At 46.0% G+C, this 26,329-nt stretch overlaps 1 protein-coding gene across 1 annotated transcript in view; it reads right to left on the bottom strand.

Annotated features, from left to right (window-relative positions):
* DNAH8 (dynein axonemal heavy chain 8) overlaps positions 1-26,329 on the bottom strand; it is a 548,480-nt gene that overhangs the window by 285,293 nt on the left and 236,858 nt on the right. The window contains exons 31-33 of the mRNA XM_074989796.1: positions 21,701-21,814; positions 19,909-19,971; positions 2,550-2,650 (exon numbers count right to left, since the gene is read on the bottom strand). Coding sequence (XP_074845897.1) covers positions 2,550-2,650; positions 19,909-19,971; positions 21,701-21,814 — 278 coding nt within the window. The remainder of the gene's footprint in view (positions 1-2,549; positions 2,651-19,908; positions 19,972-21,700; positions 21,815-26,329) is intronic.

Genomic DNA, 26,329 nt, shown 5'->3' with positions numbered 1-26,329 from the left:
TAATATTTCTGTCTCCCCTTTTGGGATTTATTATAGCCAGTATTTGTCAGATGACCTTGTCTGAGTCTACCTGGACCTTTCTGATCAGGAATACAATATACTCTGATGAGGATGAGTGGAAGATGCACGATAGACACTTATGTTTCAACTTCCCTATTTCTTCAAGGGTAATCCAAACTGTGTTTGCTGTTAGTAACCTTTCCCTCCACCTCTTCTCTGGTTCTTAATACACAGACACAAAGCAGAAGACCAGAAGTCCAAAATGCAAGCAATGCAGTGCTTATTGGGGCTAGTTTCCAAAAAGCATGTGTTCCATAACTTTGAAGCCACAGAGTCTTGTCTCCCGGTGCCCTGTCTCACCCTTGTCAGCAGGCATAATAATACCTGAACTACACACCCACAGTCTCACCCCTTACAATTTATGATTTTGGGGGACTGTGGGTCTGGAGTCTTTGTCCCATCACTTTTGTACCTCATAGGTAAGTTAGGAAGTGAGCTTGTGCTATGGTGAAGAACAAGCATATTTTGGTCTTTTAGGCTGGGTTTACATGGTGTGGCTTTCATGGCAGGTCCATGCCAATAACAACCTCAAAACTGCAAATGGCTGCTCATTAGCATATCCGTGTGAGAGCTCGGTCTTGGTAGAGGGAGGTGCCGGCAGTAGAGACGCCCTGTGGATGAGCCCCTGCCAGCAAAAAGCCCTTCTGTCACCAGACCCCTATAGCTGAAAAAATTCGACTGGGACCTGTGATGTTTGTCTGGAATGGACAATCAATGTTAAGGGAGTCAGTGGTAGCTGAGGAGAACTCTCTAATTAAGATGCTCAGTACTATGGTTTTCCTTGTCTTCACAGTTATCATTTTAGCAGAGATATTGTGTATGGTGATCTCTACCCCTTCTCCTGTCAGATGGTACCAATTTCACCGAGCTGTGCCCCTCTGGTTTTAGTGTTGGTACTGGTATGTGAGGAGTCTAATGCCCCCTGGGTATTGTACTACAGCTCTGTCAGTTCCAAGGTAACTTACTTTGCCAGGGGTTTCTTTCTCCCAGTCAATTATTCAGTCTGAGAAACTGCAGCTCTCTTTTCTGCGCTTTTGTGAAAAGAACCACTAGATTTCCTTTTTGATGCCATGGGAGTTTAACGTCCCACAGCCACTATTGATGTCATATCATGGATTGTTGCTCTGAGAGAGGCCCAGGACTAAGGTTAGAAGCTTGTTTCAGAGAACTCTCCATCATCAGAAGTCGGATCTTCAATTTACAGCTCTTTCTTGCTCCATCTTCAATTGTTGACAGAAAGTATACTTACATGGTATATGAATCTCTAAGCAGTGAATGATGCATGTATGCCTTTGCTGACAGAAAGCATCTCTCTACAGAGGAGACAGTGTTTAAACTCAGGGGACCTTGGTATGCGCATTTTCAGAATATACTCACCATCAGAAAAAGTTAATAAAAATCAATAAGTGTAAGCATATAACTTTCTGAATCTGGAAAAAAGGAATATTTTTACATTGGAAAAAAGGGAAAGGAAGTCAGAAAAAATTAAATAGAAACTAGTTACTACTCTATAAACTAGAAACATAGTTAAAAATTAATTGTCTAATGGACTCTACTCATGGCTTTATCTCTGTTCCATTTCTTTAAAATCTGAGGGTGGTTCACCCACACAACACTAGACAGGCTTGCGGTGAACACAAGACAGGTAGAGAGCAGGTGAAGGCTGAATGCACATTGCTATTTAACATCTCTGATCTGGGATAACTACACATACAGTGGAGCACTCACAGGGAAACTAGTCAGAGAAGTTGTTGTTGATATCTACAATTGTTCTTCTGAAAGCACAATTAACAGAACAAATACTACAGATGGCATATACAGAACAAGAACAGAAATGAAGAATTCAAACCAAGCACAGCCACTTTTGGGAGTGAGGGAACTTTGAAGTAGCACGAATATGGGTACTTCGAAGTTCTTGTGGCTAGACTACTTGTCAGTACTTTGAAGTTCGCGCAGCAGGAATTATGCTAATGAGGTGCTGCACATGCAGCGCAGCACCTCACTGCTATTCACTGAGTGGGCTTGTTTACATGTCCCCTTTGAAGGAGGGGGCTAGTGTAGACAAGCCCTCAGCCTGTCTCCATCTCTGCATTCCCAGCCAGTGTCTGATGCCTGGTTCCAGACCCTGGTCATTCCTTATTCCCTAGCTGAAACACCATTTTCTGGCACCAGTCAGTACCACTTTAGAGCCCAATTGTAGTTTTCCCTTTCAGTCAATACTATTCCCTGGACAAAGCATCCAGTCAGACATAACTCTGAAGCTCCAACTCCATTCTAATTCCAGACCACCGCTTGTCTTCATCTGACTTCAGATCCCTCAGTTCATTCTCCTCCCTCTGCTAAGAGTTGCAGGAACCCTGCTCTTTTATAACACACACAGCCTGTCAGAAATGATGAGATAAGCACCTTTGTTCAAGTCACTTCTAGAATACTTAATTCAATTCTAAAATACTTGATATGTTCTTGAAGATAGCTCAATTTTCTATTACCTGATTTTATGTAACACTTCATAGTCTGTGACAGGTAATCCAAACAGCTGTTCACCTGATGAATAAGTGATAAATTTCCTCCAGAGTTCATCAAAATTGGCCTGATAAAATTAAGATTTAAAAATGCACAGAAGATATACATTTTGTAATTAAAGGATCCTCTAATTATCATAAACTACAGTCCAATTTTAAAGCTAACTTAAGTCTACAGTCTGTAGAGAAAGATAACAAGTAACAGCCTTTGGCTTCCAAAGGACATACATCTGCTTTTAAATTTGGTTCAATTTCAACATACAGTAGGGAGAGTTTTTTCTAGCAATGTTTTTTTCTGATGAAGCAGGTCTTTGCCTATGAAAGCTTATACTCCAAAATATCAGTTAGTCTACAAAGTGCCACAAGACTTGTAGCTGTTTTTTCTAGTGTCAACAAAGACTGGCACAATGGGGTAAAATACAATTTAACAGATTTTTTAAAAACCTTGTCTTGTTTAATATTACATATGCTAGAACTAAACAGGAAAAACATGCACAACAAAGATCTGAAGAAATAATTTTATAAAAATGGTAGAGCTGTCAATTAACATGCATTAATGCCTGCCATTAACTCAGCACAGATTTAATGCATTAAAAATTCTAATGGGTTAATGGCAGGTGATAGCTGTTAATTGACAGCCCTAGAAAAAAAGCAGTTACTGGCTCTGCAATTTCAAGGTGGAGGTGAGAGAATCCAGGTAGCCCCAAGGCTGAGAGCTGGTTGGGGTGCACAGCCCCACCAGCAGCTGTGGGAACCTCATCTGGGGCCAGCCCTGCCAGCAGCCATGGGAACCCTGAGCCCTGCGCCTGAGAGCTGGCTGAGGCACAGAGCCCCACTGGCAGCCGTGGGCACTCCAGCTGGGGGCAGCCTCACCAACAGCCATGGGAACTTTGTCTGGGGGCAGCACTGCCAGCACCTGCAAGAACCCTGGCCAGGAGCAGCCCTGCAGCTGACAGCCATCTGGGGTGCAGAACCCCATTGGCAGCTGTGGGAACCTCAGTCAAGGACAGCCCAATGGCTCAGAGCCAGCTGGGGTGGAGATCCCCACCAGTAGTGCATGGAGACCGCAGGTGGGAACCCCAGCTAGGGCCAGCCTCTGTCCACCACAGGAATGCCAGCTGGCGGCCAGCCACAGGCCACCACAAGAACTCTCTGTGCTTTCTGGGCAGGCGAGTTAAGTGTTTGGTCTGCCATGGATCAATGGGCTACAATAAAAGAAGACCCCTTCCCCCAACAAAGCCACATTACATTATCCAGTCAGGAGAAATTAAACATTTCACTAGTTGGCATGGAGACAACCAGAAAAAACATTAAATGGAAACAAATTTATATAACTTGTCAAACAATGTGTGTTGCCAGAAGATTGGTGAAAAACAAATACAGAACCAAAAATTAAAAAGGAAGGATGAATGATTCTGGCAATTACCATTCCATATATGTGGGGAATTGGAAAATATTTGCATTACTTTTTATAATTATCATATGAATGTCAGTTTATCTGGTGTGACAAAGTCAGTCCAATTCCTGGGCCTCTGTCCTCTGGTCAGTCCTTTAGGACCCCCTTAAGGGCCCTATTGCCCTCGCTGGGGTGAGGGGTGGTCTGGGGGAAATCTGGCCCCTGCCCACTCATGCCAGGTTCCAGCCCAGGGACCCCATGCAGCTGCCATTGAGGGGAGCTGACTCCCTTAGCCCTTGGTGCAGCAATTCTCCTCCCTGGGCCACTTCCCCAGACAATTCCCCCTGGTACCTTCTTGATCTTGTAGAAACTCCTGCTCTCCCTCTGTGATCTCCAGTGTTCCTGCTGCTCTCCTGTCTCCTTGTGTCTCTCTGCTCACCTCTCACTTTCTCCCACTGTGGAGGTTTTTTTAAAGGCCTCTCGTTGGCCCAGTCATTGGGGCCAGCTGGCTTTAATTAGGCTGAGCCATCTCCCACCCAGCTGTCTCTGATTGCCCTGCTGGCCCTTCTGCTTGTTTGGGCTTCCTTCCCCCTGGCCCTGCCACACTTGCAGGTGGCGGAGTCCCCCGCGGTGCACCGGAGGTTGGTCCTGGGTAGAATCACCACGGTCAGAGACCTCCTGGACTACGACCAGGGAGACTGGATGGAGGCCCCGGCGCTCGCTCGATGCATGGGGAGCTCCACCCTACGCTCTCGCCCTCGTGTACTCAAGGAGGTGAAGGCTGCCTTGCCGCCCACTGCTCATGTTTACCTTGGTCGGATCCTGCGAGAGGGTGCACCCTGCCCCCCTCTAACTCCTGGCCCTCCCAGTCTCTCCGTGGGCCCCCAGGCCCGTGAGCTTCCCAACCCCACTCCCACTCACCATTCCAGCCAACCGCACACCTTGCAGCCAGTCCCCTTCCAAACCGCATCTAGGCGTTATCTGTACACGCTCGTGCTTCACATGCTCCATTTCCCCACCCTCACTTCTCAGCCCGATCATAAATGGCGGGGCCTTCTGCCACCATCCGAGGGTGGAGAGCCCCGGTGGGCCAGACTCTATTCCATCTTGGTTCCGTGGCCCACCAGGGACATCGGTTGGAGGATGCTCCATGGGGCTGTGAGCACAGGCGTCTACCTGGCATGGTTCACCCCGCTCCCAGACACCTGTTCCTTTTGCACCATGAGGGAGACCCTGGTGCACATCTATGCTGAGTGCACCAGGTTGCAGCCCCTCTTCCAGCTCCTCCAGAACCTCCTGCTGCGGTTCTGGCTGCACTTCTCCCCACACCTAGTGATCCTGGCACACCCCATCCGTGGCCCCACTAAGTCATGGGACCACCTCGTCACCTTCCTCCTGGCGATGGATAAAGTAGCCATCTATAACACCAGGGAGATGAGGCTAGCTGAGGGGAAGACCTGCGACTGTGGGGCCTATTTTCGCTCTGCCCTCTGCTCACGAATCCGGGCAGAGTTCCTCTGGGCGGCATCCACTGATTCCCTCGAAGCCTTTGCGAGTGGTGGGTGCTGTCCGGGGTTCTCTGCTTGGTGTCCCCCTCTGGCTGCCTTGTTTTGAACCTTTGAGCCCCGCTCCCGTCCCTGTTCTCTTTTTAGTTGTCCCCCAAATTCATTTGGGGTCATGTGTTTTTAGTGGGTCCCCCCTCTTTCTGAGTGGGGCCTTTTAGTCATGGGCAGGCTGTGTCCGCCCCCTCCATGGTCTCCCAATAGGGCCCTGCCACGCTGGGTAATACTACTTTATCTGAATGCATAGTTAGATCAAGAGGGGTAGTTAGAAAAGTAAGACAGAAAAGCATTACCACTAGACTGGGTAATCTTTATGTATATAAGTACGAAGAGAGACATTTTAGCTACAACCTGGAAATGTGATTGTTTTATTAGACTAAGAATCTCAACATCAAAAGACACTGGTCTGCTAAAAGGCCCCTACAAAGAAGGAGAGGCGGAGCCATTTTCAGGCAGCTGAACCTAGAGACACCCAGTGGGAGTGAGGGATTTGCAGTTGGCAAACTGTAAGTTGGGCCTCAGGAGAAGAGGGGACACCAACGCTTTTAAATCCTGGTGATCCAGGCATCATGCTGAACAATAAATTTTGAAGACTTTTTTTTCTCAAAACTATAGGATAACAAGAACACTAACAAACTAAACTATAACAATAACTATTAAAGCTAGTGAACCAACTGTAAGGAAACATTAATTCAAGGGAACAATGTGGGTTCCAACCAGTGCCAATGGCATCTGAGAAGGAACTGAGGAGTTGGTGGGATGTGCATGCACTGTAGCTGTCACACTCAATGCATATCGGTCACTGTTTTCCCACTGCCTACCAAGGGAAGTGCAACTGTACATCTCCAACCTGGGGTGTATCAGTACTTTAACATCTAGGTGGAGCACCCATGGGAACGCTCCTCAAATAAGAATGTCAAGTATAGGTAAGACAGCACGAAAAGAGATCTGCTATTTTAAATCAATTTCTCTGAGTGATGTGAATGTTTTAGCAAATAAATTATACTTTGTTTTGAAGAAACTGCTTTTTTCTCTCACTCTCTCTATTGCACATTGTTGCTTTCCATGGGCTCTTTAAGGAAAACTCTTGCAATGTGCCATGCCCATAAGGCCTGCTAATAAATAACATCAGTGGCAATAGAGTTGCAAGGTGTCAGATTTTCAGTGGAATGCCTGGTAAAAAAGGGATGCTGCAAGTGTCCACCCAGCTGTGCTGAAAGTAACTTTAGTAACCATTTTCTGCCAGCAGAGGTGGGAAAAGCTGTAGCTGCAGTTGGAGCCAGGAAGAACTGCTCTTTGCACCCAGGGCTGCTGCTCACCTAAAAGCATCTGGAAAAATCTAAGTGCCATGGCCTGGATCGGTCATTTAGTGGTGAGCCAGATTTTGGGTCTCTGACAAGCCGAGAAGGAAGGGGCATGGAAGCCATGGCAGGGATGGGGAGCAACAGACCAGGCATCCACAATGGGGAAGAGCCAGGAGGGCAGAAACAATCAAAGCCATGGGGATGCAGCAGCAGCAGCAGCAGCAGGTGGGGTAGGGGAGGAAGTCATTTGGGTTGGAAGAATCCCAAGCACTGTTACAGGCTAGAGACTCACTGGTTTTAGTAGCAGTGCAGCAGAAAAGGACCTGGGGATTACACTGGATGAGAGGCTGGATATGAGTCAACAATTTGCCCTTGTAGCCAAGAAGACTAAGGGCATTTTGGGGTGCAGGAGGAGAAGCATTTTCAGCAGATCTAGAGAAGTTATTATTCCCCTCTATTTGGCACTACTGAGGCCACATCTGGAGTATCGCATCCAGTTCATGAGCAGATGGGAATAAGGGGACTTCGAAGTAGGCAGGGTCCTTTCGAAAAGGAGCCCCGTTGGGATGAGCCACGCGGCGGCGAGGCGCGTCAATTTCGAAGTGCCGCGGCTGCCCACATGCTAGTGAGGCGCTGAATATGCATTTCATCACTTCATTAGTAAACTTCGAAGTGGCCATTTCGAAGTTTGGGGCTAGTGTAGACACGGCCTAGACGCCCTGGCACAGACAAAGAAGTATGAGGTGATGGAATAAGGGAGACTTGGTGGGACGATTCACCTAACTGGAGCACAGTCATGGAAGGTTATAAACTGTTTAGGAAGGACAGACAGTGTAGAAAAGGCGGAAGAGCTGTGCTCCACTGGAGGGAGCAGTATGACTGGTCAAAGCTCCATTATAAGGAAGGAAAAAAATCCAGTTGAGTGTCTCTGGATTAAGCTTAGAGGCAGAAGTAACAGAGGTGATGTTGTAGTTGGTGTCTGCTATAGACTGTAAGATAAGGGAGATGAGGTAGATGAGGATTTCTTCAGTCAGCTAAGTGAAGCTTCCAAATCACAGGCCCTGGTTCTCATGGGAGACTTTAATCGTCCAGACATCAGCACACAGACAATCCAGGAAGTTTTTGGAGAATGTTGGGGATAATTTCTTGGTACAAGTGCTGAAGGAACCAACCGGGGCCATGCGCAACTTGACCTGCAGCTCACAAACAGAGAAGAACTAGTAGGAAAAATAAAAGTGGGTGCAAACCTGGGCTGCAGTGACCATGAGATCATAGATTTCAGGATCTGGACAAAAGGAAGAAGGGTGAGCAGTAACATACAGAGCCTTGATTTCAAAAGAGCAGACTTTGACTCCCTGACAGAACTGATGAGCAGGATCCTGTGGGAAACAAAGATGAAGGGGAAGAGAGTTCAAGAGAACTGGTAGTATTTTAAAGAAGTCTTACTGAAGGCACAGGAACAAACCATTCCACTGCGTAGTAAGAAATGCAAACATGGTAGGCAACCAGCTTGGCTTAAGAGGGAAATCCTTGGTCAGCTTAAACTCAAAAAGGATGCATACAAGAAATGGAAACATGGACAGTTGACTAACGAAGAGTATAAACATATGGCTGGAGAATGCCGGGGAGTAATCAGGAAAGCAAAAGCACAATTAAAACTGCAGCTGGCAAGGGATGTGAAGAGTAATAAGGAGGGTTTCTACAGGCATATTAAAGATAAACAAGTTATTAGAGAAGGTGTGGGGCCATTACTGGATGATAGAGGTAACCTAGTGACAGATGATGTAAGAAAAGCTGAAGTACTCAACACTTTTTTTGCCTCAGTCTTCACAGACTAAGTCAACTCCCACACTACAGTCCTAGACAATGCAGCATGGGAAGGTGGTGGGCAGTCATCTGTGGGGAAGGAACAAGTTCTGAGCTATCTAGAAAAACTAAATGTACGGAAATCCATGGATCTGGATTTAATGCACCCAAGGGTACTGAGGGAACTGGCAAATGTCATTGCTGAACCTTTGGCCATTATCTTTGAAGACTCTTGGAGATTGGGAGAGAACCCACATGACTGCAAAAAAGCAAATGTAGTGCCCATCTTTAAAAAAGGAAAGAAGGACAATCCCAGGAACTTTATATCAATCAAACTTACCTCAGTCCCTGGGAAAATAATGGAGGGGATCATCAAGGAATCCATTTTGGAGCACTTGGTAGAGCACTTGAAGCATCTGTCACTTCAGCTTGCTCACATGCAACATTGCAGGAACCCTGACAGCAGGCAAAAGTAAGATCCCTGCAAGGCAGACCCTGGCCTGTGCGCAGGGCCCTCCTCAGGCTTTACGGGGCCCAATGCAGTACTGTTGCAATAATGCCTCTTCCCCTGACAACAGCTAGCAGGGGGGTATGATTAGAGACATGATTTTACAATCTTCAGAAACACACTAATGAAATATTTTTAAAACAAATTTTTAACCAGGGTGGGGAAACTATAATCTGCAGTCTGGATCTGGTTCATGGCTTCACTGGATCTCACCCACAAGGCTTGGGGCTCTCTCCACCCCCCTGGCATGGGCATGAGCCAGCACTGGTGTACCAGCCACATGGGTGGGGCACGGTGGCTGAAACACCAGCCTGTGCTCCCCACTGTGGGGAGCAGAGCCCCAAGCCTTATAAGCCTTATCCAAGCAATCTGGGGTCCCAACTGGCCTGTAGTCAGTGCCTGGAAAGGGGGAGGAAATGGCTCGGGGACTACAAGGAAGTGTATCTTGACAACACCACTCACCCATTTTTGCCATTGGCTGAATTGTGGCCATTAGGAGTGGCTCCAGGAGGTGCAGGCAAGCAGCGCTTCACTGCCACATGTAGAGCCAAACAGAGCCATGTGCACCCCCTTAGAGCTGCACCAGATAGGTGTCAAAATCCCCTGCCCTCTCCCACCAAGACTCCACATACGTACATCCATCCCCTCCTGCACCTACTCTTCTGCCCAGATTTTGCACCCTATGTCCCACCCAGACCCTGCACTCTCACTCCCACCCCACTCCTGCGCATTATCTCCCACCCAGATCCCACACTTCAAGCACACTCCTATGCCCTACCTGCACCCTGGACCCCACATCCCAACCCCAGCCCACTCCCGGGCAGCCTCCTCCCATGCACTGAACCTCTCATTTTTTGCTCCTCCCCAGAGCTTAGGATGCCCCAACAAAATGGGACATTTAAGTTAGATAAATGTCTATCAGGGATGGTCTAGACAGTACTTGGTCCTGCCATGAGGGCAGGGGGCTGGACTTGATGACCTCTCATGGTCCCTTCCAGTCCTAGCATTCTATGATTCTATGAAAAGCTACTAGCTGTGGTCTTCCCAGGATCTGGGGTGCAGCTTGAGTATAGTGAAGTGAGTGGCTTTTTTTCTACTTCTCAGGTGGGGGCCATGTCTATGAGGGTGATTTTTTCTTCACTGGTGGCCCCCAACTGATTTTTTGAGGGTGGCCTCTGACTCAGAAAAGGTTCCCCATCCCTCTTGTAAACTAAGGTACTGTGGTCTAAGGGTATGTTTACACTGCAGGTTTTTTTGACATTACTTATTTTAACATTCTAATGTCGGTAAGTAATGTTGTAAAATTGCATTCACAGAGCCATAGCATTGCAAAACAGAGTGTTCTCATTCTACAGCTACAGTTCACAGCCACAGCATTGCAAAAACAACAAGAAGTCCTGTGGCACCTTACAGACTAACAGATATTTTGGAGTATAAGTTTTTGTGGGCAAAGGCATGCTTTGTCAAATGCATGGAGTCTTCACATGAGCTGATAATAGCTGTGCTTTGTTCACACACATTCTTTTACAACCTTAAAAGTGGGGGACGGTCAGCAAAAGTCATTTGCAGAGCTGGAATAATTATAGAGGGAAAAGACCTCTTACCTCAACTTATCCTAAGAGCGACCAACCATCCCGTACTGGGGAGGACGGTCCCATATTTTTTAAAAGGGATGAATTATCCCATATTTAGGCTCTCAGGGGCTGGGGGTGGGGGTGGGAGCACCGGTGGCTGCTGCTTCCCCAGGGCTCTGGGTGAGGAGAGCCCTTGGCTGCCGCTTCCCCAGAGCGGTGGAGGTCACCAGCTCTCTAAGGGCTTAATCTCCATTAAGGAGGAGCCAGGAGGAGCTACCCCTCCCTTGCCATATCTCTCTGTCCCATACTTGGGACAGGGAGATATGGTTGCCCTAATTATCCTGCTTGGCAGTGTGAACACTTGGGTGGGGTTGAACAGTTTAGACAAGCCCTTGGCTCTTTCCACAGGCTCTTCTACTAATAACTCTGGCTTTTACACTGGTAACTAGATCCTTCCCTGAGGAAGCAGAGCAACAGACCAGGGATAGGAAAAGGCAGATAGGCAGACATTAAGACCCAGTGATGCCCCATGCAGCTGTGTAGTTTCCATGTATGTAAGGACAGCTCTGCCTGACGGTGAGTCACATAAGCTGTGTCTACACGTGCACGCTACTTCGAAGTAGCAGCACTAACTTCGAAATAGCGCCCGTCACGGCTACACGCGTTGGGCGCTATTTCGAAGTTAACTTTGACGTTAGGCGGCGAGACGTCGAAGTCGCTAACCCCATGAGGGGATAGGAATAGCGCCCTACTTCGACGTTCAATGTCGAAGTAGGGACCGTGTAGTCGTTGCGCATCCCGCAACTTCGAAATAGCGGGGTCCGCAATGGCGGCCATCAGCTGAGGGGTTGAGAGACGCTCTCTCTCCAGCCCCTGCGGGGCTCTATGGTCACCGTGGGCAGCAGCCCTTAGCCCAGGGCTTCTGGCTCCTGCTGCCGCAGCTGGGGATCCGTGCTGCAGGCACAGGGTCTGCAACCAGTTGTCGGCTCTGTGGATCTTGAGTTGTTTAGTGCAACTGAGTCTGGGAGGGGCCCTTTAAGGGAGCGGCTTGCTGTTGAGTCTGCCCTGTGACCCTGTCTGCAGCTGTGCCTGGCGCCCTTATTTCGATGTGTGCTACTTTGGCGTGTAGACGTTCCCTCGCAGCGCCTATTTTGATGTGGTGCTGTGCAACGTCGAAGTTGAACATCGACGTTGCGAGCCCTGGAGGACGTGTAGATGTTACTCATCGAAATAGCCTATTTCAATGTTGCTACATCGAAATAAGCTATTTCGATGTAGGCTTCATGTGTAGACGTAGCCATAGACACCTGGCCCCATGGGAGCCTGAGAATTGATTTCCTGGGAAACAGGAATGTAGCCTAGGAGCAGGATACTTTGGAAGGCCATATGTCACCCATGTTCTGGAAACAGAATTTGGGCCAGTGGTTAGAACAGGGGTGGAGCTTAAAAGGCAGGACTCCAGGATCCTATTGCCAACTCTGGGCAGAGAGTGGGGTCTAATGGGTTACTGCAGAGGAACTGGGAGATAGGACTCCTGGATTCTGTTCCGAGTTGTGTAATAGACTTTCTGGGTATGCCTGAGCAAATCATGTCACTGCTCTTTGTCTCAGTTTCTCCTTCCATAACATAGGGAAGTGCATTTTAAGATCCCTGACCGCATACTGCTAGATCTGTGCTAAGCATTAGCACAGTAAGTGATTGGATCATGGCTTGAAGCCCTCTTGTTCCACACAATTTTCCAGTGGTGGTTCTAATCAGTGGGTGGAACACAGGACAGATCCCAGCATGTACTTCTCCATCCGCTCAGAATACAGAGCTCAACAGAGCTCTAAGAGATCCAGAGAACTGGGAAATACAGGGTGGGGGCCTCAGTCCTTTTACTAGTGAGACAAAAACTCCCACTGCTTTTGCTTCTTAAACCAATCCAGTCCAAGGCAGCCTCAGTGGAGAAGCCAGCATGAGCATTCCACTCATGCACTGTGGGGAGGCGGGGGCAGGGGGAATGACTGCAAGGCAGCATGGGCTGGGAGATCTCCTAGCTCTATGCAGAGAGGTTCCATCTTTCAAATTCAGGAAGCTCTGCCCACCTCACCCACTCCCCACCTAGTACAGAGACAGAATAAGAGCAAACAGCAACTCAGATCTCTGTACGTTCCTAAGTCAGGTACCTGGGGCAAGTACTGGGTTTTGTTGTGCATGCCATGTCACAGACTCATCGGGTGACATCCAAAAATGTCAAATGTGGCACCTAACTGGATATTAAAGTACACCCAAAAAAGCAACTTGGTTTTCAGAAATATTGTGGGTGCTCAGCACCACTGAAAACATACTTAGTATTATTACGATGTCCACCTAAGATGTTTAATTTTAGGCACTGAGGTTTGAAAGGTTTTACCTAGGTCCTTTGAACCTCATAAATGATTAGGTTTCAACATACCTTTATCAATTTTGTTCGAATATTTTTGTCAAGCATGGAAAAATTGTAATTAAACACCTATCTTGGGTTTATGGAAACACTATTGCACAGATAAGACCAATTCAAACAATAAAATCTCATCATTTTCGTATGTACTGTTATCAGTCTCTAATTTAATTGTAAGTCAGTGGGGGAGATTAAGTGAAACCAGGAAAAGTTCAACAAAGCTTGAACATTGAAAGAGAAAGAATGGGAAAGAGGAGTGTTAAAATGCTGCGACTGCGTTAACTGTGCTCCTTTTCTGAGCCAGAGCTTGACTGCTCTGCTCCAGTTGGGGAAGGGGGCACACCTCCTCCCAACCTGGCTCTGCAGGCAGCAGATGAGTCCTGGATGAGGAGGAAATGATCAGAGGTGTTTGTGGAAAGTGAGTAAGAGAGAGGTTGGGAGAGGAGTGAGGAGAGGAGGGCCCTTAGGGGAGTTGATGAGACAGGGCAGAACAAAAGTATTTGATTTTCAGCAGTTAGAAAGTTGGAAACACAGTATTATAAGCTGATGGCCAGTCCAGGAGCATTGCATGACAGGACTCCTCCTCAAAAAGAAGTAGGGACATGAACCACTGCCTACCAGTGCTCTGTACCAGTTGTGTTTGTCAGTATTGCAATGGATCTACTGTGACCCAGTGTAGCACGCCTGGTATCAATCTCATTTTGTTCCACTCCCTCAATAGTAGTTTACTTCCAGGAGCGGAGGGAACAATGGTCACAGGGCTTTGCCCCTCTCTTTTTGCAAGTAGGGTATCACAGATGTCAGCATCATGCATTTGGGCTTTTTTCAGTCCACAGCATTGAGCATGGGCAATGGAGATTACTCCAACACAATGTAGTTCACAGAGGCCAATGGCACACACACAGGAGGTAAATCCAGAGTTTCAGCAGTACTACCCTCGGGGCCTCTGACTCATGATAACTTCCATTGCAAACTGCTCTCACCCCATCTAAAGGAATCTTGGAAATTTCTGATGGCTGTGGGCACCATGACAAGCCATCTGGATCAAAGTTGCTCCTTCGAGGGGTAGGGATAGCTCTCCTAAACCCAGTGGTCTGAGTTCAATCCCTGAGGAGGCCATTTAGGGGTATGGAACAAATAGAGTTAAAAAAAATTAAAGTCTGTCAGGTACAGTCTGTGGTCCTGCCAAGAGGACAGGGGAGTTGATTCAATGACCTTCCAAAGTCCCTTCCAGTGCTATGAGATGTGTAACTCATAGCTGGCCAACATGACCACTCATCTCTGCTCAGTAGCATACAGCTTAGCAGTCAACAACACACATGCCAATGTTGTCTGTCCATGCTTAGAACCATACAAGTAATCATGAAACTTCTCAGTGATGGCCCACTTCAAGTCTAAGAACTCCAGCTTGTGGATGTACTAATGAGTCTCACTATCAGACCACCCCCACCTGGCAAAGGCCAGGGGTCTGTGTTTACCTGCCACTTCTGGGTATACCATCACTGGACCTAACCAGGTTACTCACAGAATTACAGGCACTTTCTCGTGCTCCTCTACTAACATCATATGTGCCAACAATGCCCAGATGCTTTGTATATTGGACAGACTTCTAACTCCCTTAGACAAAGGGTTAATGGGCACAAAACAGACATCAAAACATTCCAGATCACAAACCAGTTAGTCAACATTTTAATTGAATGGGGCATTCTATTAATGACCTAAAAGTATGTGTGTTACTGAAAAAGAACTTTCGCACCGTTCTTCAAAGAGAAACAGCCAAGCTGGCTTTTATATTCAAATTCGGCACATTAACATGTGGTTTAAACTGGGACGGGAACTTTCTGAGTCACTATAGGAGCTTGTTGGCTTAATCTAATTCTTGACCTTCCCCCCCCGCACCCCTCCATTCTCTGATTTGCTCACCTTGATTATCTTTTTGTGATTTGTCCTCCTTGCTTACTGTTCTTGGTTCTCTGTGCCTTAAATATTGAGTCTGTTCTGGTCTGCCTACGGTCTGCAGAAGTGGGTCTGTCCCACGAAAGCTCACCTAATAAACTATTTTGCTAGTCTTTAAAGTGCTACTTGACTGCTTTTTGTTTTACTAGGATGAGAGTATGAGTTAGGCAGTTAATGATCTGTTGAAAAGCTCTTTCACACCTCTCAGCCCATTGTGATCCAAAACGCACTAAAGGACCACAGTGTCTCTACTCTGGAGGCCCTGGGGGTCCTCCCTTTCCCCGAGGCTTAGACTTGCTCTTCTTGGGCAAGTATCCCTGGGTGAGATCGTTCAGAGGCTTGACAATGGCAGCAGAATTCTTCACAAGAATACAGTAATAACCACTGAATCCTAGAAAGGTTTTAAGCTCTCTGTAATTGTTGGGACATGGCTATGTGACAAGTGCTTCTATTTTATCTGGGTCAGTACTCACACCTTATTGGGACACAGTGTGACCCACACACTGCACTGATTTTCTACAGAACTGGCACTTGTCTATAGAAAGCTTCAGTCCATAGACCTCCAACCGATCATGGACCTTAAGAAGTATTTCTTCATGCTCCTCCAAAGTTCTTCCGATCAAGTCATATTGTCATCCAAATAAACCAAGACTTGCAATAAGTTCATGTCTCCCACAACTTTCTCCATAAGATGCTGGAATGTAGCTGGTGCCCCAGAAATCTCTTGAGGCATGCATTCAAACCGGTGAAACCATAATGTGCAGATGAAGGGTGCCTTCTCCTATCTTCTGCTCCCAGAGGAATCTGATAATATCCACTTCAAATATCTAAAACTAAGAACCACTGGCTTCACAGCACGCAATCTAAGGCATCTTGAATCCAAGGCATAGTGTACTGGTCGGCCATAGGACGGCTGTTTAGGGTGCAGTAGTCAATACACATCTGAATTTTCCCATTCTTTTTATGGACCACCACAATGGGTGAGGCATATGGGCTGCAGGATTCTGTAATGATGCCATTCTCAGCCATCTCTTGAAGATGCTGACACACATCTTCCACCTCAGATATGGTGATCTTCCTAGAACTCTCCCGGAAAGGTCAAGAGTCATGCAATCTGATGTTATGCTCGACCCCTTTTGCACATCCTACATCCCACTCATGCAGTGAGAATACCTGGTATCTCTCACACAGTTTCTTCCTTTTGCAATTCTTCCACTCCTCAGACAATAGTGAGTCTCCACAGTCAAATCTCACCAGATCTATTGTTGGGGCCTGAGTGTCACACTGAGGTCTTACCACCAATTCAGGCTCAAAGAGGTCCGCTACCTTTTGCCCTTGCTTCATAACAACATTATGACTTGCTTTATTAGCAATCAGTATAGTCACCTTTTCCTGGGCTTCAGTAGGTTAGCCTATGACTCAACTGGCAATGAGCATTCCTTCAAGGAGCCTTCCTTCAACCGGCTGCTCCACCTTAGCTAAAGCTCCTCTATTACTTTTTAGCGAGGTACTCTGGGCAAGCACTTCTTGTTCTGTCCTTGCAGGCACTACTAAGGGAGTTATGCCCACATACCTCACAGCACCCCTTGGTAGTTCAAGTGACTCCTGTTTAACATCCTCAATTTTCTTGTAGACTTCGGCACAAAGTGTACGAATCATCATGGTACTCAGCTACTGGTCCCCAGCCTTCTGTCTGCAGTAGTCTGCCAGTACCTTGAAGACTGGAGTTGGTCCCTATTAGTACAGACACATCAGAGATCCCCTTAGGGTCAGTGCATATTAAGGTGGCTGTGTCTATCTCCTCTACCATCCCTGCCACCTCTGCTAGAAACTCTAGGTGCACTATGACATACCCCGCGTAGAGGTATTCATTCATGCTGAGTCTGTACAGACCAAGGCCACTCAGTGGTTAAATCAGCAGATGCCTAAGCATTCATTGATAGAATGACTGGAATATAATAGTAACAGACTGGTAGCCATGTTAGTCTGTACTCCAACAAAACAAAGCAGCAGAAATGTAGCATTTTAAAGATTAACAAAATAAATTATTTGGTGATGAGCTTTCATGGGACATTTTGGTAGTCTTTAAAGTGCTACATTTCTGCTGCTTTGTTTTGTTGGAATATAATAGTCACTTGAGATCCTGTATCAAGAAAGGCTCTACAGTTCATCCCTTCTATCTTCACAGTGACCTCTGCTTGTGGCACTATCCGTCCTTGTGGGATTGCAGTGGGTCTGTCTCTTCCAGGGGAGCCTTCCGTTCCTAAGGGTTTAGGTGGCTCCTTTCTCAAATTCTGTGTCCATTTCCCAACTTTTTCTCAACTAATCCTCAGCTTCCCATAAACTAAACTGGAATTTTCCTCATTTTGGCAATTGGCAGTACTATGCCCATCTTGACAACATCGGCAGCAGAAGAACTGTCCTCTCCTCCTTCACCTGGTCAGGATGGTGGCTCCAGATGCTGACTTATTCATCACCACAGCCTGAGGCTCCTCATCCCTGCAAATCCTATCTTGCTCAATGACGCTTTGCAACTCAGCCACCTATCCTGTCAGAACCGGAATTTGTTGAGCAAGGTCTTCTCTGCTGTTCACCATGAATAAACTGGCTGTTTGTCTGGGTGCTGTGCCGACTGTGCTGGCTGGTTCAGGCATCTGGGCTTCCCAAAACTCACTGGCCACCTCCTTCACTTCTGCCTCTCTCACCTCTTTAATCAGCTTGGAGTAGCTTGAGGGGGGTGTTCCTGTCATTCTCTTAACTGGAGATGAAGTAGAATTGGGCTGTAATACTGAATTCCTCTTACAATTTGAGCCAGTATGGCCTAGTTCATCTGCTCCACAGTCACTGCTCCGCTAATGACAGCTCTCTGTAACAGCCTCTCCAGCCTGTGTATATAGGCTGAGAAGTTCTCTCCCTGGCGCTGCTTAGCATTAAGGAAGTTACAATAACTGACTTTAGAGCTCTCTATGCTCCCAAAGGCATGAGGGAGGGCCTCTAGTCAGACCTTTACACTAATCTCAGGCTTAGTGAGCTTCAAGGTGCAAATCATATCTAACGCTGGGCCCCTAAGACTCTCTATTAAGCATCTTCACTTTTCTCTGTCTGGTACAGCCCACTGCTCTAGCATTTCAGTGGTATGTTCTAGCCAGGATTCAAAGTCCTCTTCCCCAGGAAATAACCTTAGCTTACAATAGGAGCTTGCCATAGCATGGAGTAGCATACACTTTTCCAATGTCTGCCCCAGGGCTTTTGCCAAGTCATCAGCTGAGGCTGCCGCCCCTTAGCCAGAGGCTTCTGAGCCAGGGCCCAACAAAACTGACAGACTAGCCACAACACAAACAGTAACTTCCTCAAATCCAAAACACATTTCCCAATTTGCAAATCTTTCAACATGTGCTTGCAAGGGGTGCTGAACCAGGATCTTGGATGAGCCCCCAAAATGTAACCATTCTGCCAGAAGGAGTCAGCAGCAACCAGGGTTGGGTTCAACTTCTAGGGGTTCCTTTTCATACATCTCACATGGAACCAGCTCAAGCCCTCACCCAGTTGCCTGGGAAATTCACATACCCCTGGGTGCCTCACAGAGTCAATTCTTCCCCACTCATAAGCACAGAGTCTGAGTGTAGAAAATAAATCTTTAATGAAAGAGGCAGAAAAGTCATATGACATAAGCTTGAGAAAATACCACACCCAGAGTTCACAACCAACCCTCAAGTAACTGTTCCAGCTCAAATGGATTGGGCAGTGTCCTTTGCCTCTCAGGCTCACCAGTCCAATACTATAAGGATCCAATCCACAGACCCAAACTTTCTCCATACTCCCCTTCAAATGCCCTACTTACAATTCTGTCCAGTATGTGCAGGCCCTGACACACGACCCTGATGCATTCCCTCATTGAGCCTGAGGCAATGTCACCTTTGTGCTGGTCCAGCATTCTGCTTGCCCCTGACAGCTGCCCCACCAGCCGGCCACTGGTTGCTTCTGCCAACAACCCTTGCTGGCCGCCCACTGCTTCTCCTAGCGGCCACCCACCAGTCGCTCCTGCTAGTTGCCTATCTGCTGTGCTCTGCCAGCCACTTGCCCACTGTAATGTGGGTTTTGTTGTAGACAAAACCATGTGATTCCAGCTCTCTGTGGCTTCAACTGCCAGTGATTTCAGCTCATAGTGGCACTCAGCTCTGGGCCTAGCCACAGCATCTCTGTAGCCACCATGCAGGATTCTCATAAAATAACTATAGACCCAGCTTTACATCTACCTTTGAAACAGGAGGCCCAGGGAGAACTAGTCAAACTAATCTTACAGCTTCATGGCCAAAAAGCTCCCAGCCAGCTGGTTCAGCCTCTAGCCCTCCCAGCTTTCCCAGCTTTCACCTCCGAATGCTTAGATGGAGGGAGCCCTGTGTGAACCATATCTTACACAGCAGTGATGACTGCCCTGTACTCCCACAACAACTTCAAGCATTGGTGAGACTCCACAACTCTTACACTGGGTGATAGAATAAATTGTGACTTTACAACAACACGTTGCTTACAATAGACAAAACTTCATTGCTTCACCTACTACCCATCAGGCTTTGTTTACAAGGCATTACGTATGCACATCATTGCATTTTCATGCAATGATCTCTAAAGGATACATTCCCTAAATCCTTCAGCAGTACTGAGCTCCTGCTAGCACATTACTTACACATCCAAAATATTTAAATAAATGCTATTATTCTATTATGGCTTAACAGTGTGATTAATTATATGATTAATTTTAAATGTTTGACAGCTTCATTCAATTTTTTTTTCTTACCTGGAATATTTGTAACCTATTGCTAGCTTCTTGTGGTGGAGTATTTGGAACCATGGGTCCTTCCTAAAGCAATAAAATTATAACCAAGAGTGAATATTAACTCTTGAAATGTGTTAAGGCAAATTGCATATTTACAACCACCAGCATAAAAAAAATGGTTTAAATAGACAAGACACAATGTCAGGGGTTTCTGATTCAACACAGTGTGTCCACAAATCCCACTAATGCAAAATGAGTTACAAAAGTGTATCAAAGGAAAATATTTTATATAAAATAGAAATGTCTGTAACATAATCATATTTAATATTAGTAGATAGCATAGTTTCATGTTTTCCATATTTTCCTCCTGTCAAGAATAAAGCAAGAATGCTCAAAAAGTGACTTCTTTAGTTTTATCAGAGATATGGTCAGAATTACAAGAATACCAAATCTCACTTTCTAAATTAAGATTTTTTTCTATCCTCATAGTTTGACAATGCCATATATATTTTTTTCTTTTCACAGAGGTTATTTTCACTGGTAATTTTTAGAACGGTACCTAATTTCTTGTGAAGTATAACCTGAGGTTTTGGGAGTGGACTGGAAGAAGACTGAAAGATGAACATACAAGTAACTGTATTTCAAGTACATTGACTCTGTAGATCAACACTATGGGAGGGCAAACCTGTTGTACGCCAGAGCTTGGAATCACTTTAAAAAAGCAATGCCATTTAGGGCTGTGACAACATCCTCCATGACCATTAAAGCAAAAAAATGAAGGGCTCTTTTAACACAACAGTCTTCTGTTTTTCTGTTACTTAAATACAACCCACTTTATGAAGAAGTTTGGAAAGAGACCAGAGAAAGCAATATACTCAAAGAGCTAGAATTATATTTCTCCTTTCAGATTTATCCCTATGACCCAGGGTAAAATTTTCAAAAGCCTTTATATTAAATCAGTAGGTCACAGTCCCCTAAACTGAAATGTGTGAATAACTGATTTTTCAGATGCTGCTCATACAAAAAACATTGCTTCAGGTTGACCCAAATGTAATGTTTTAAAAAAGCTTTCAGTGTTAGCTGAGTGATATTTTCAAGTGTATTTTGTGTGTAGCTGTGCTATTTCAGAATAAGCTGTTCCAGAATACCTCTTCCAGAATAGCGTATTCAGAAATAATGTTGCTGTGTAGATATAGCCTCAGATAGCCATGGTTCAGAAATAGTGGAGCTGCAGCCCAGAGATGAAGTTCAACAGTAGTAAAACTTCATGGTTCAAATCCTGAGAGAGATTAATACAGCCATGTTTATCATTTGGGGAGTGCACCTAAGAAGAACTAAAAGAGATCCAGGACCACCAACAGAGATGTGGCCGGGGGGGGCGTCCAGAAGGAGGCAGTTGCACAGACTCCTGGCGCCTCAAACAGGCTTGAAGCTTCAGCAGCAGTGGCAACCAGAACTCCAAGACCCTTTGAACTGCCAAAGCAGTGCTGCTCCTTGTGGCTGTGGGGGAGCAGCACCATATGCTGAGTGGTGCTGAGGTCTGAATGCCATAGGCTGACCTCTTCTGGGGGCATCAAGCCTGGCCCCTATCCCACTATGCCCTGGAGCCCACTGTGGCTGTTGGCCCCAGTGAAGGGATCTAAAGCACAGCTCACCTCGTAACTATGACACAAAAGGTCTGCTGGGTAACCATGCCCTAAAGAACTCAGAAGGACAACTAAGAAAATCAAAATTTTGGCACCTAGCTGCTGCGACCTGTGTATTCCAAAGAATTGAACCACAAGCCCAACTGATAACTTCCAAACTCAATTACCGTGTCATATGATTTGTCAAAGTTTGCCACATCTTCACGAAATATTTCAACTGACTCTAGTAGATTACTCTTAAATTTTGGCTGAACTTGAACTAACTCATCTTGAACACTGACCTAAAATATAAAAGAATGTCCACTTATTAACAAATTACTGAAATTAAGTTATTTCTTTAAAAAGAGTAACAAAGAAAGGAAAGTCAAAATTCTACCTAATCAAGTTCATTTGTTACATGAAAACACTACAAAAGCATTGGACAAAAATACATATTTATTCAGACAGCCAAATATGAAAAGAGCATTTGAAAAAAATCAAAACAAAAAACCCAAACATTTTCAAAGCATTCTCATATAAGAGGCTGCCATTATGCAAATTAGGTGTTGAATATACAAATTAGCACCTTATTTGCATTTTTGATCCTGAGCATTTGCCTGTCCCTTTCGAAAGGGAGGGGCCAGTGTAGACTTAGCCATGGAGAGATTTTTTAAACAAAAAAGTATTAAAGAAGGACAAAGAAGAAAGTTACTCACCTTGTGCAGTAACAACTGCTCTTTGAGGTGTGTCCCCCAATGGTACTCCACTGTTGGTGATGGGTGATCCCCAGAGAGGCAGTTCAGAGCTTTTCATAACAATTGGCAGTTGGGCTGCACATGCTGCTGACAGCTGGTGTCTGATGTGGCAGCTCAACCCCTTTCTTCAGTTCCTCATCAATGCCTGAGTTACTGAAAACTCTGAGTAGGGGGAGGAAGAGAGGGCTGTGGAGCACCCCGGCAGGACACACTTCACAGAACAGTCATTACTGCACTAGGGGAGTAATTTTCTTCTTCAGGTGATGTTCTTGTGGGTGCTCGACTGTTGGTGACTACAGAGCAGTATTCCATGAGGATGGTGGGTCTCAGAGTTACTGCTGAGCCATGTAAGATAGAACTGCTGTAGCCATTGCTGTTTCAGTTGGTATCTGAGATATGATAGCATAATGTCTAGCAAAGGAATGGGGTGGATGACCATGTTGCCACCCAGTACATTTCCCTCAGGAGAACACTGTTTAGGAGTGCTGGGATCACTGCCAAATGAACCTTGATGAACAAGATGGATAGGCTCACATTCTTCAGATGGTGTAGATAGTTTAGGATGAGACGGAGGGGGGCTGTACAGGGGTTGATCAGTGACTTTTGGCACCCGGATGTGAACCGTTTCCATTTGTGCAGACCAGGTTTTTCGAGTGGACAGCCTTCTACTATGAAGAAGGACAGTTCTCACTTGCTCTGAACATTAAGATTCAGTGCCCTGGAACCACAAAGAAGCCACGCATGAAAGTGTAGAGTGTGGGAATGGAGTGAAGGTCATGTTGAGGTGGTCGTGGGAGAGGTGGCTCAACTCATGTCCTGAAGGTATGAGAAACAGGTCTGTCTTGACCACGATTGGGCTATTAAGATGACTTGAGCCATGTCCGACTGAATTTCCCACAGCATCTTGGTGATTAGTAGGACTTGGGGAAATGCATAGTGTAGAGGTTTGTTCCAGATGATTAGGAAGGCATTGCCCATGGATTCCTCTCCCAGTCCTGCTCGGTGACACTTGGAATTGTCTCTGGTTGCATAAAAGTCTATAGCTGGATAGCCACACATGCAAAAGATAGACTCTGTAACCATTGGGCATAGTTACCATTCGTAGTCTGTGGTAAAACTGTGGCTCAAAGTATCTGTCATAACATTGTTGACTCCAGGTAGGTATGATGCCTTGAGGAAAACCCCATGTCAGATGCACCAGTTACAGAGATGGATGGCTTCCACAGACAGGGGTTGAGAATGAGCACCACGCAGCCTGTTTTTGTAGAACATAGTTGTTGTATTGTCCATTAGGATCCATACAGTGTGGTTCATAATGGAAGGAGCAAAGTGTCTGCATGCATTTCTGACTGCTCAAAGCTCAAAGAGGTTAATGTGTAACAGTTTTGTGCTTTGGCCATCTTCCCTGCACTTCGTGTTGTTGCACGTGCGCTCCCCATCCTATTAGTGAGGCATCTGTAGTAATTTGTGCTGATGGCTTGGGCTGCAGGAAGGGAACTCCCACAAGGAGGTTGTGGTGTGAATTGCACCATTTGAGGGAGGCTAGTATGTGTGCTGGAATGATGGCTTGCTTCCCAAGACAGTGTTGGGAAAGTTTGTAGATGGAAGTCAGCCAATGTTGCATCACGTGTAAATGAAGATGCGCATATGGGACAGCACACGTACTGGCTACCAAAAGGCCTAGCAATTGAAAACATGTATATACAGTTGATGATGGGTTCACGATTAGGGAAGATGCTAAATCCTGGAGTGCGTTGAAACATTGGTTTGGTAAGTATGCTCTGCTTGGTATAGAATCGAGGCAAGTCCTGATTAATTTGATGTCTTGAGTTGGTCCGCAAGTGGATTTGTGTTTGTTTATGATGAGTCCGAGGTAATCGAATAATCGCCTGGTCTTGGCTACCATCTCAGATGTCTCCATGTGTGAAGGCTCCTTGAATGAGGCAATCGTTGAGATAAGAAAAAAATATGACCCATTGCTGTTGGAGCTAGATTGCTGTTACTCTGAGTACCTTTGAGAAAATGTGAGAGGGCTGAAGAAAGCCCCAGGTGTAGGACTGTGTACTGAAAATGGTCATCTCCAATTGTGAAAGAGAGGTAATGCCTGTACAAAGGATGTATCGTGACATGGAAATACACACCTTGTAGGTGTAGGGCCGCAAAACAGTCCCCTTTCTTCAGTGCTAGAATTACTGAAGGCAGTGTGACCATTTTGAAATGTTGTTTGGGTAGGAATTTGTTTAGCATGCAAAGATCCAAAATCAGTCTCCAACTCCTGTCACCTTTCAGGTGAGAAAATAGGTTGATTACAACCCCCTTCCTTTGTAGTGTTTGGGTACCCTCTCTATTGTACCCTTCTGGAGGAGGCAACAGATTTCTTGCCTGAGAAGGGTCTATGGCTGTTAAAAGAGCAGTACAAGCAATGGTTTGTCCCTCATGAATGATTCCTTTGAGAACTGGCCACTTGGAGTTGGGTAGATGTTCCATGAGTTCAGCCAGCTTAGAATAATTATTGAAATCATAGTAAGCTAAGAGTGCAGAATAATTTGTTATTCTAAGTTGCAGCATGGCTGATGAATAAGTCTTGTTGCCAAAGATGTCTAGCTTCTTGTACTCCTGGTCATTGTTCACAGATGTGATCTGGAGGGTACCAATGAGGACAGAGAGGTCTTTCACTGTAACGTTGAAACTGAAGAGATGTAGTTGGAGATGAGTGTTGTGAAGAAAAAAACACTGCCTTGATTATATTCAACAACAGCAGCATTTCTCTGCGTCAGTGTGGGTCTAGTGTTAGATAAGGATGGGTCTGCTGAGTCAGCTAAGACAGGAGATGGGGGAACTCATGATGAGGCGGGAGATCTCATTTGCAAGCTGTTATCTATTACTACTTACTACTTTACCCTTGTACTCTACATAGAACATAGGTCATCTACAAGTCTCCTCCACTTCACTCTGTGTTGGGACAAAACTTCTAGCTGATTCCAGGAGTACCCCAGTTGTTGTTTTTCAACGTCAGTAGACCTTCTTGTTGTCTGAGGTCTTCCTCTTCTGCGTTTTCCTTGTGAGTTCCATGTGAGAGCTTGATGGACTATGCTGGATGATGGCTTTCTGAGAGTGTGGCTTAGCCACCCTACTTTCTTCACTTGATTTCAATGTCAATTGGTTTTTGTCCTGCTCTGTTCCAAGGCTCCTCATTTGTGATAAAGTCTTGCCATTTGGTGTTAAGGATGTATTTCAGGCAACCATTTATGAATGTCTGTAGCTTGTGATTTGAAGACTTTTTAGTACACCCGGTCTCACATCCAAGCAAGAACACACTCTTCATATTTGTGTTGAAGATCCACAGTTTCATCTTCACAGATATTATTTGTGAATTTCATATGGGTTATCTAAATCTGTTTATTTCCTCTCATCCTGCATTTGTGCAGGATTTTGATTATGCCACATTATTGAAGCCTCTACCAGAGACGGCTTCCCTGCCAGCAGCTGAGGAGGTTGTGCCAAGAACCTGCAGTGGTGCTCTTCCTCTCAGCACCAAACGCTGTGGGGCTGGCTTGTGCAGTGTTGTGGTCTGTTGGCATGGCCCCTCTGGTACTGCTGAGAAGTGTGCCAACCCCAGGTTGGAGGGGGTTGCAGCAACAATGGTGCCTGATAGGGATTTTGCGGTCAGCTTCCTTGATGCGTGCAGCATATCCCAGCTGGTCAGCTTGGGGGACGACTTTGTAGGCAGTGATCTGGCAGGTGAGATTGTTGCCCCACATTGCTTCTGCAGCAATGGTGACACGAGCTTGTGCTTTAGGTCTCCATGTTTCACAGTTAGTTCAGGCTGATCTGAGATCTACAGCGCCCTTTCAAACATGATCATGCAGAGCTGCATTTCATGGTCCTTCCTGCCCTTGGCTGTGAGGCTCCTGCAATGATCACATTTCTGGGGGACATGTGCCTCCCCCAAACATCTTATGCAGGAATCATGTCCATTGTAAGCATGTTTTAAAACCCTAGGGGATGGGCATGGTCAGGTGTTGTGAAGACTCAGGTGCCTCGTTTTGTCTTCTTTAATGT

The sequence above is a fragment of the Carettochelys insculpta genome, chromosome 3, assembly GCF_033958435.1.
Source record: "Carettochelys insculpta isolate YL-2023 chromosome 3, ASM3395843v1, whole genome shotgun sequence".
Classification (NCBI taxonomy): domain Eukaryota; kingdom Metazoa; phylum Chordata; order Testudines; family Carettochelyidae; genus Carettochelys; species Carettochelys insculpta.
The sequence above is the reverse complement of the archived record's forward strand: the minus strand, read 5'-3'. Positions and strand labels throughout refer to the sequence as shown.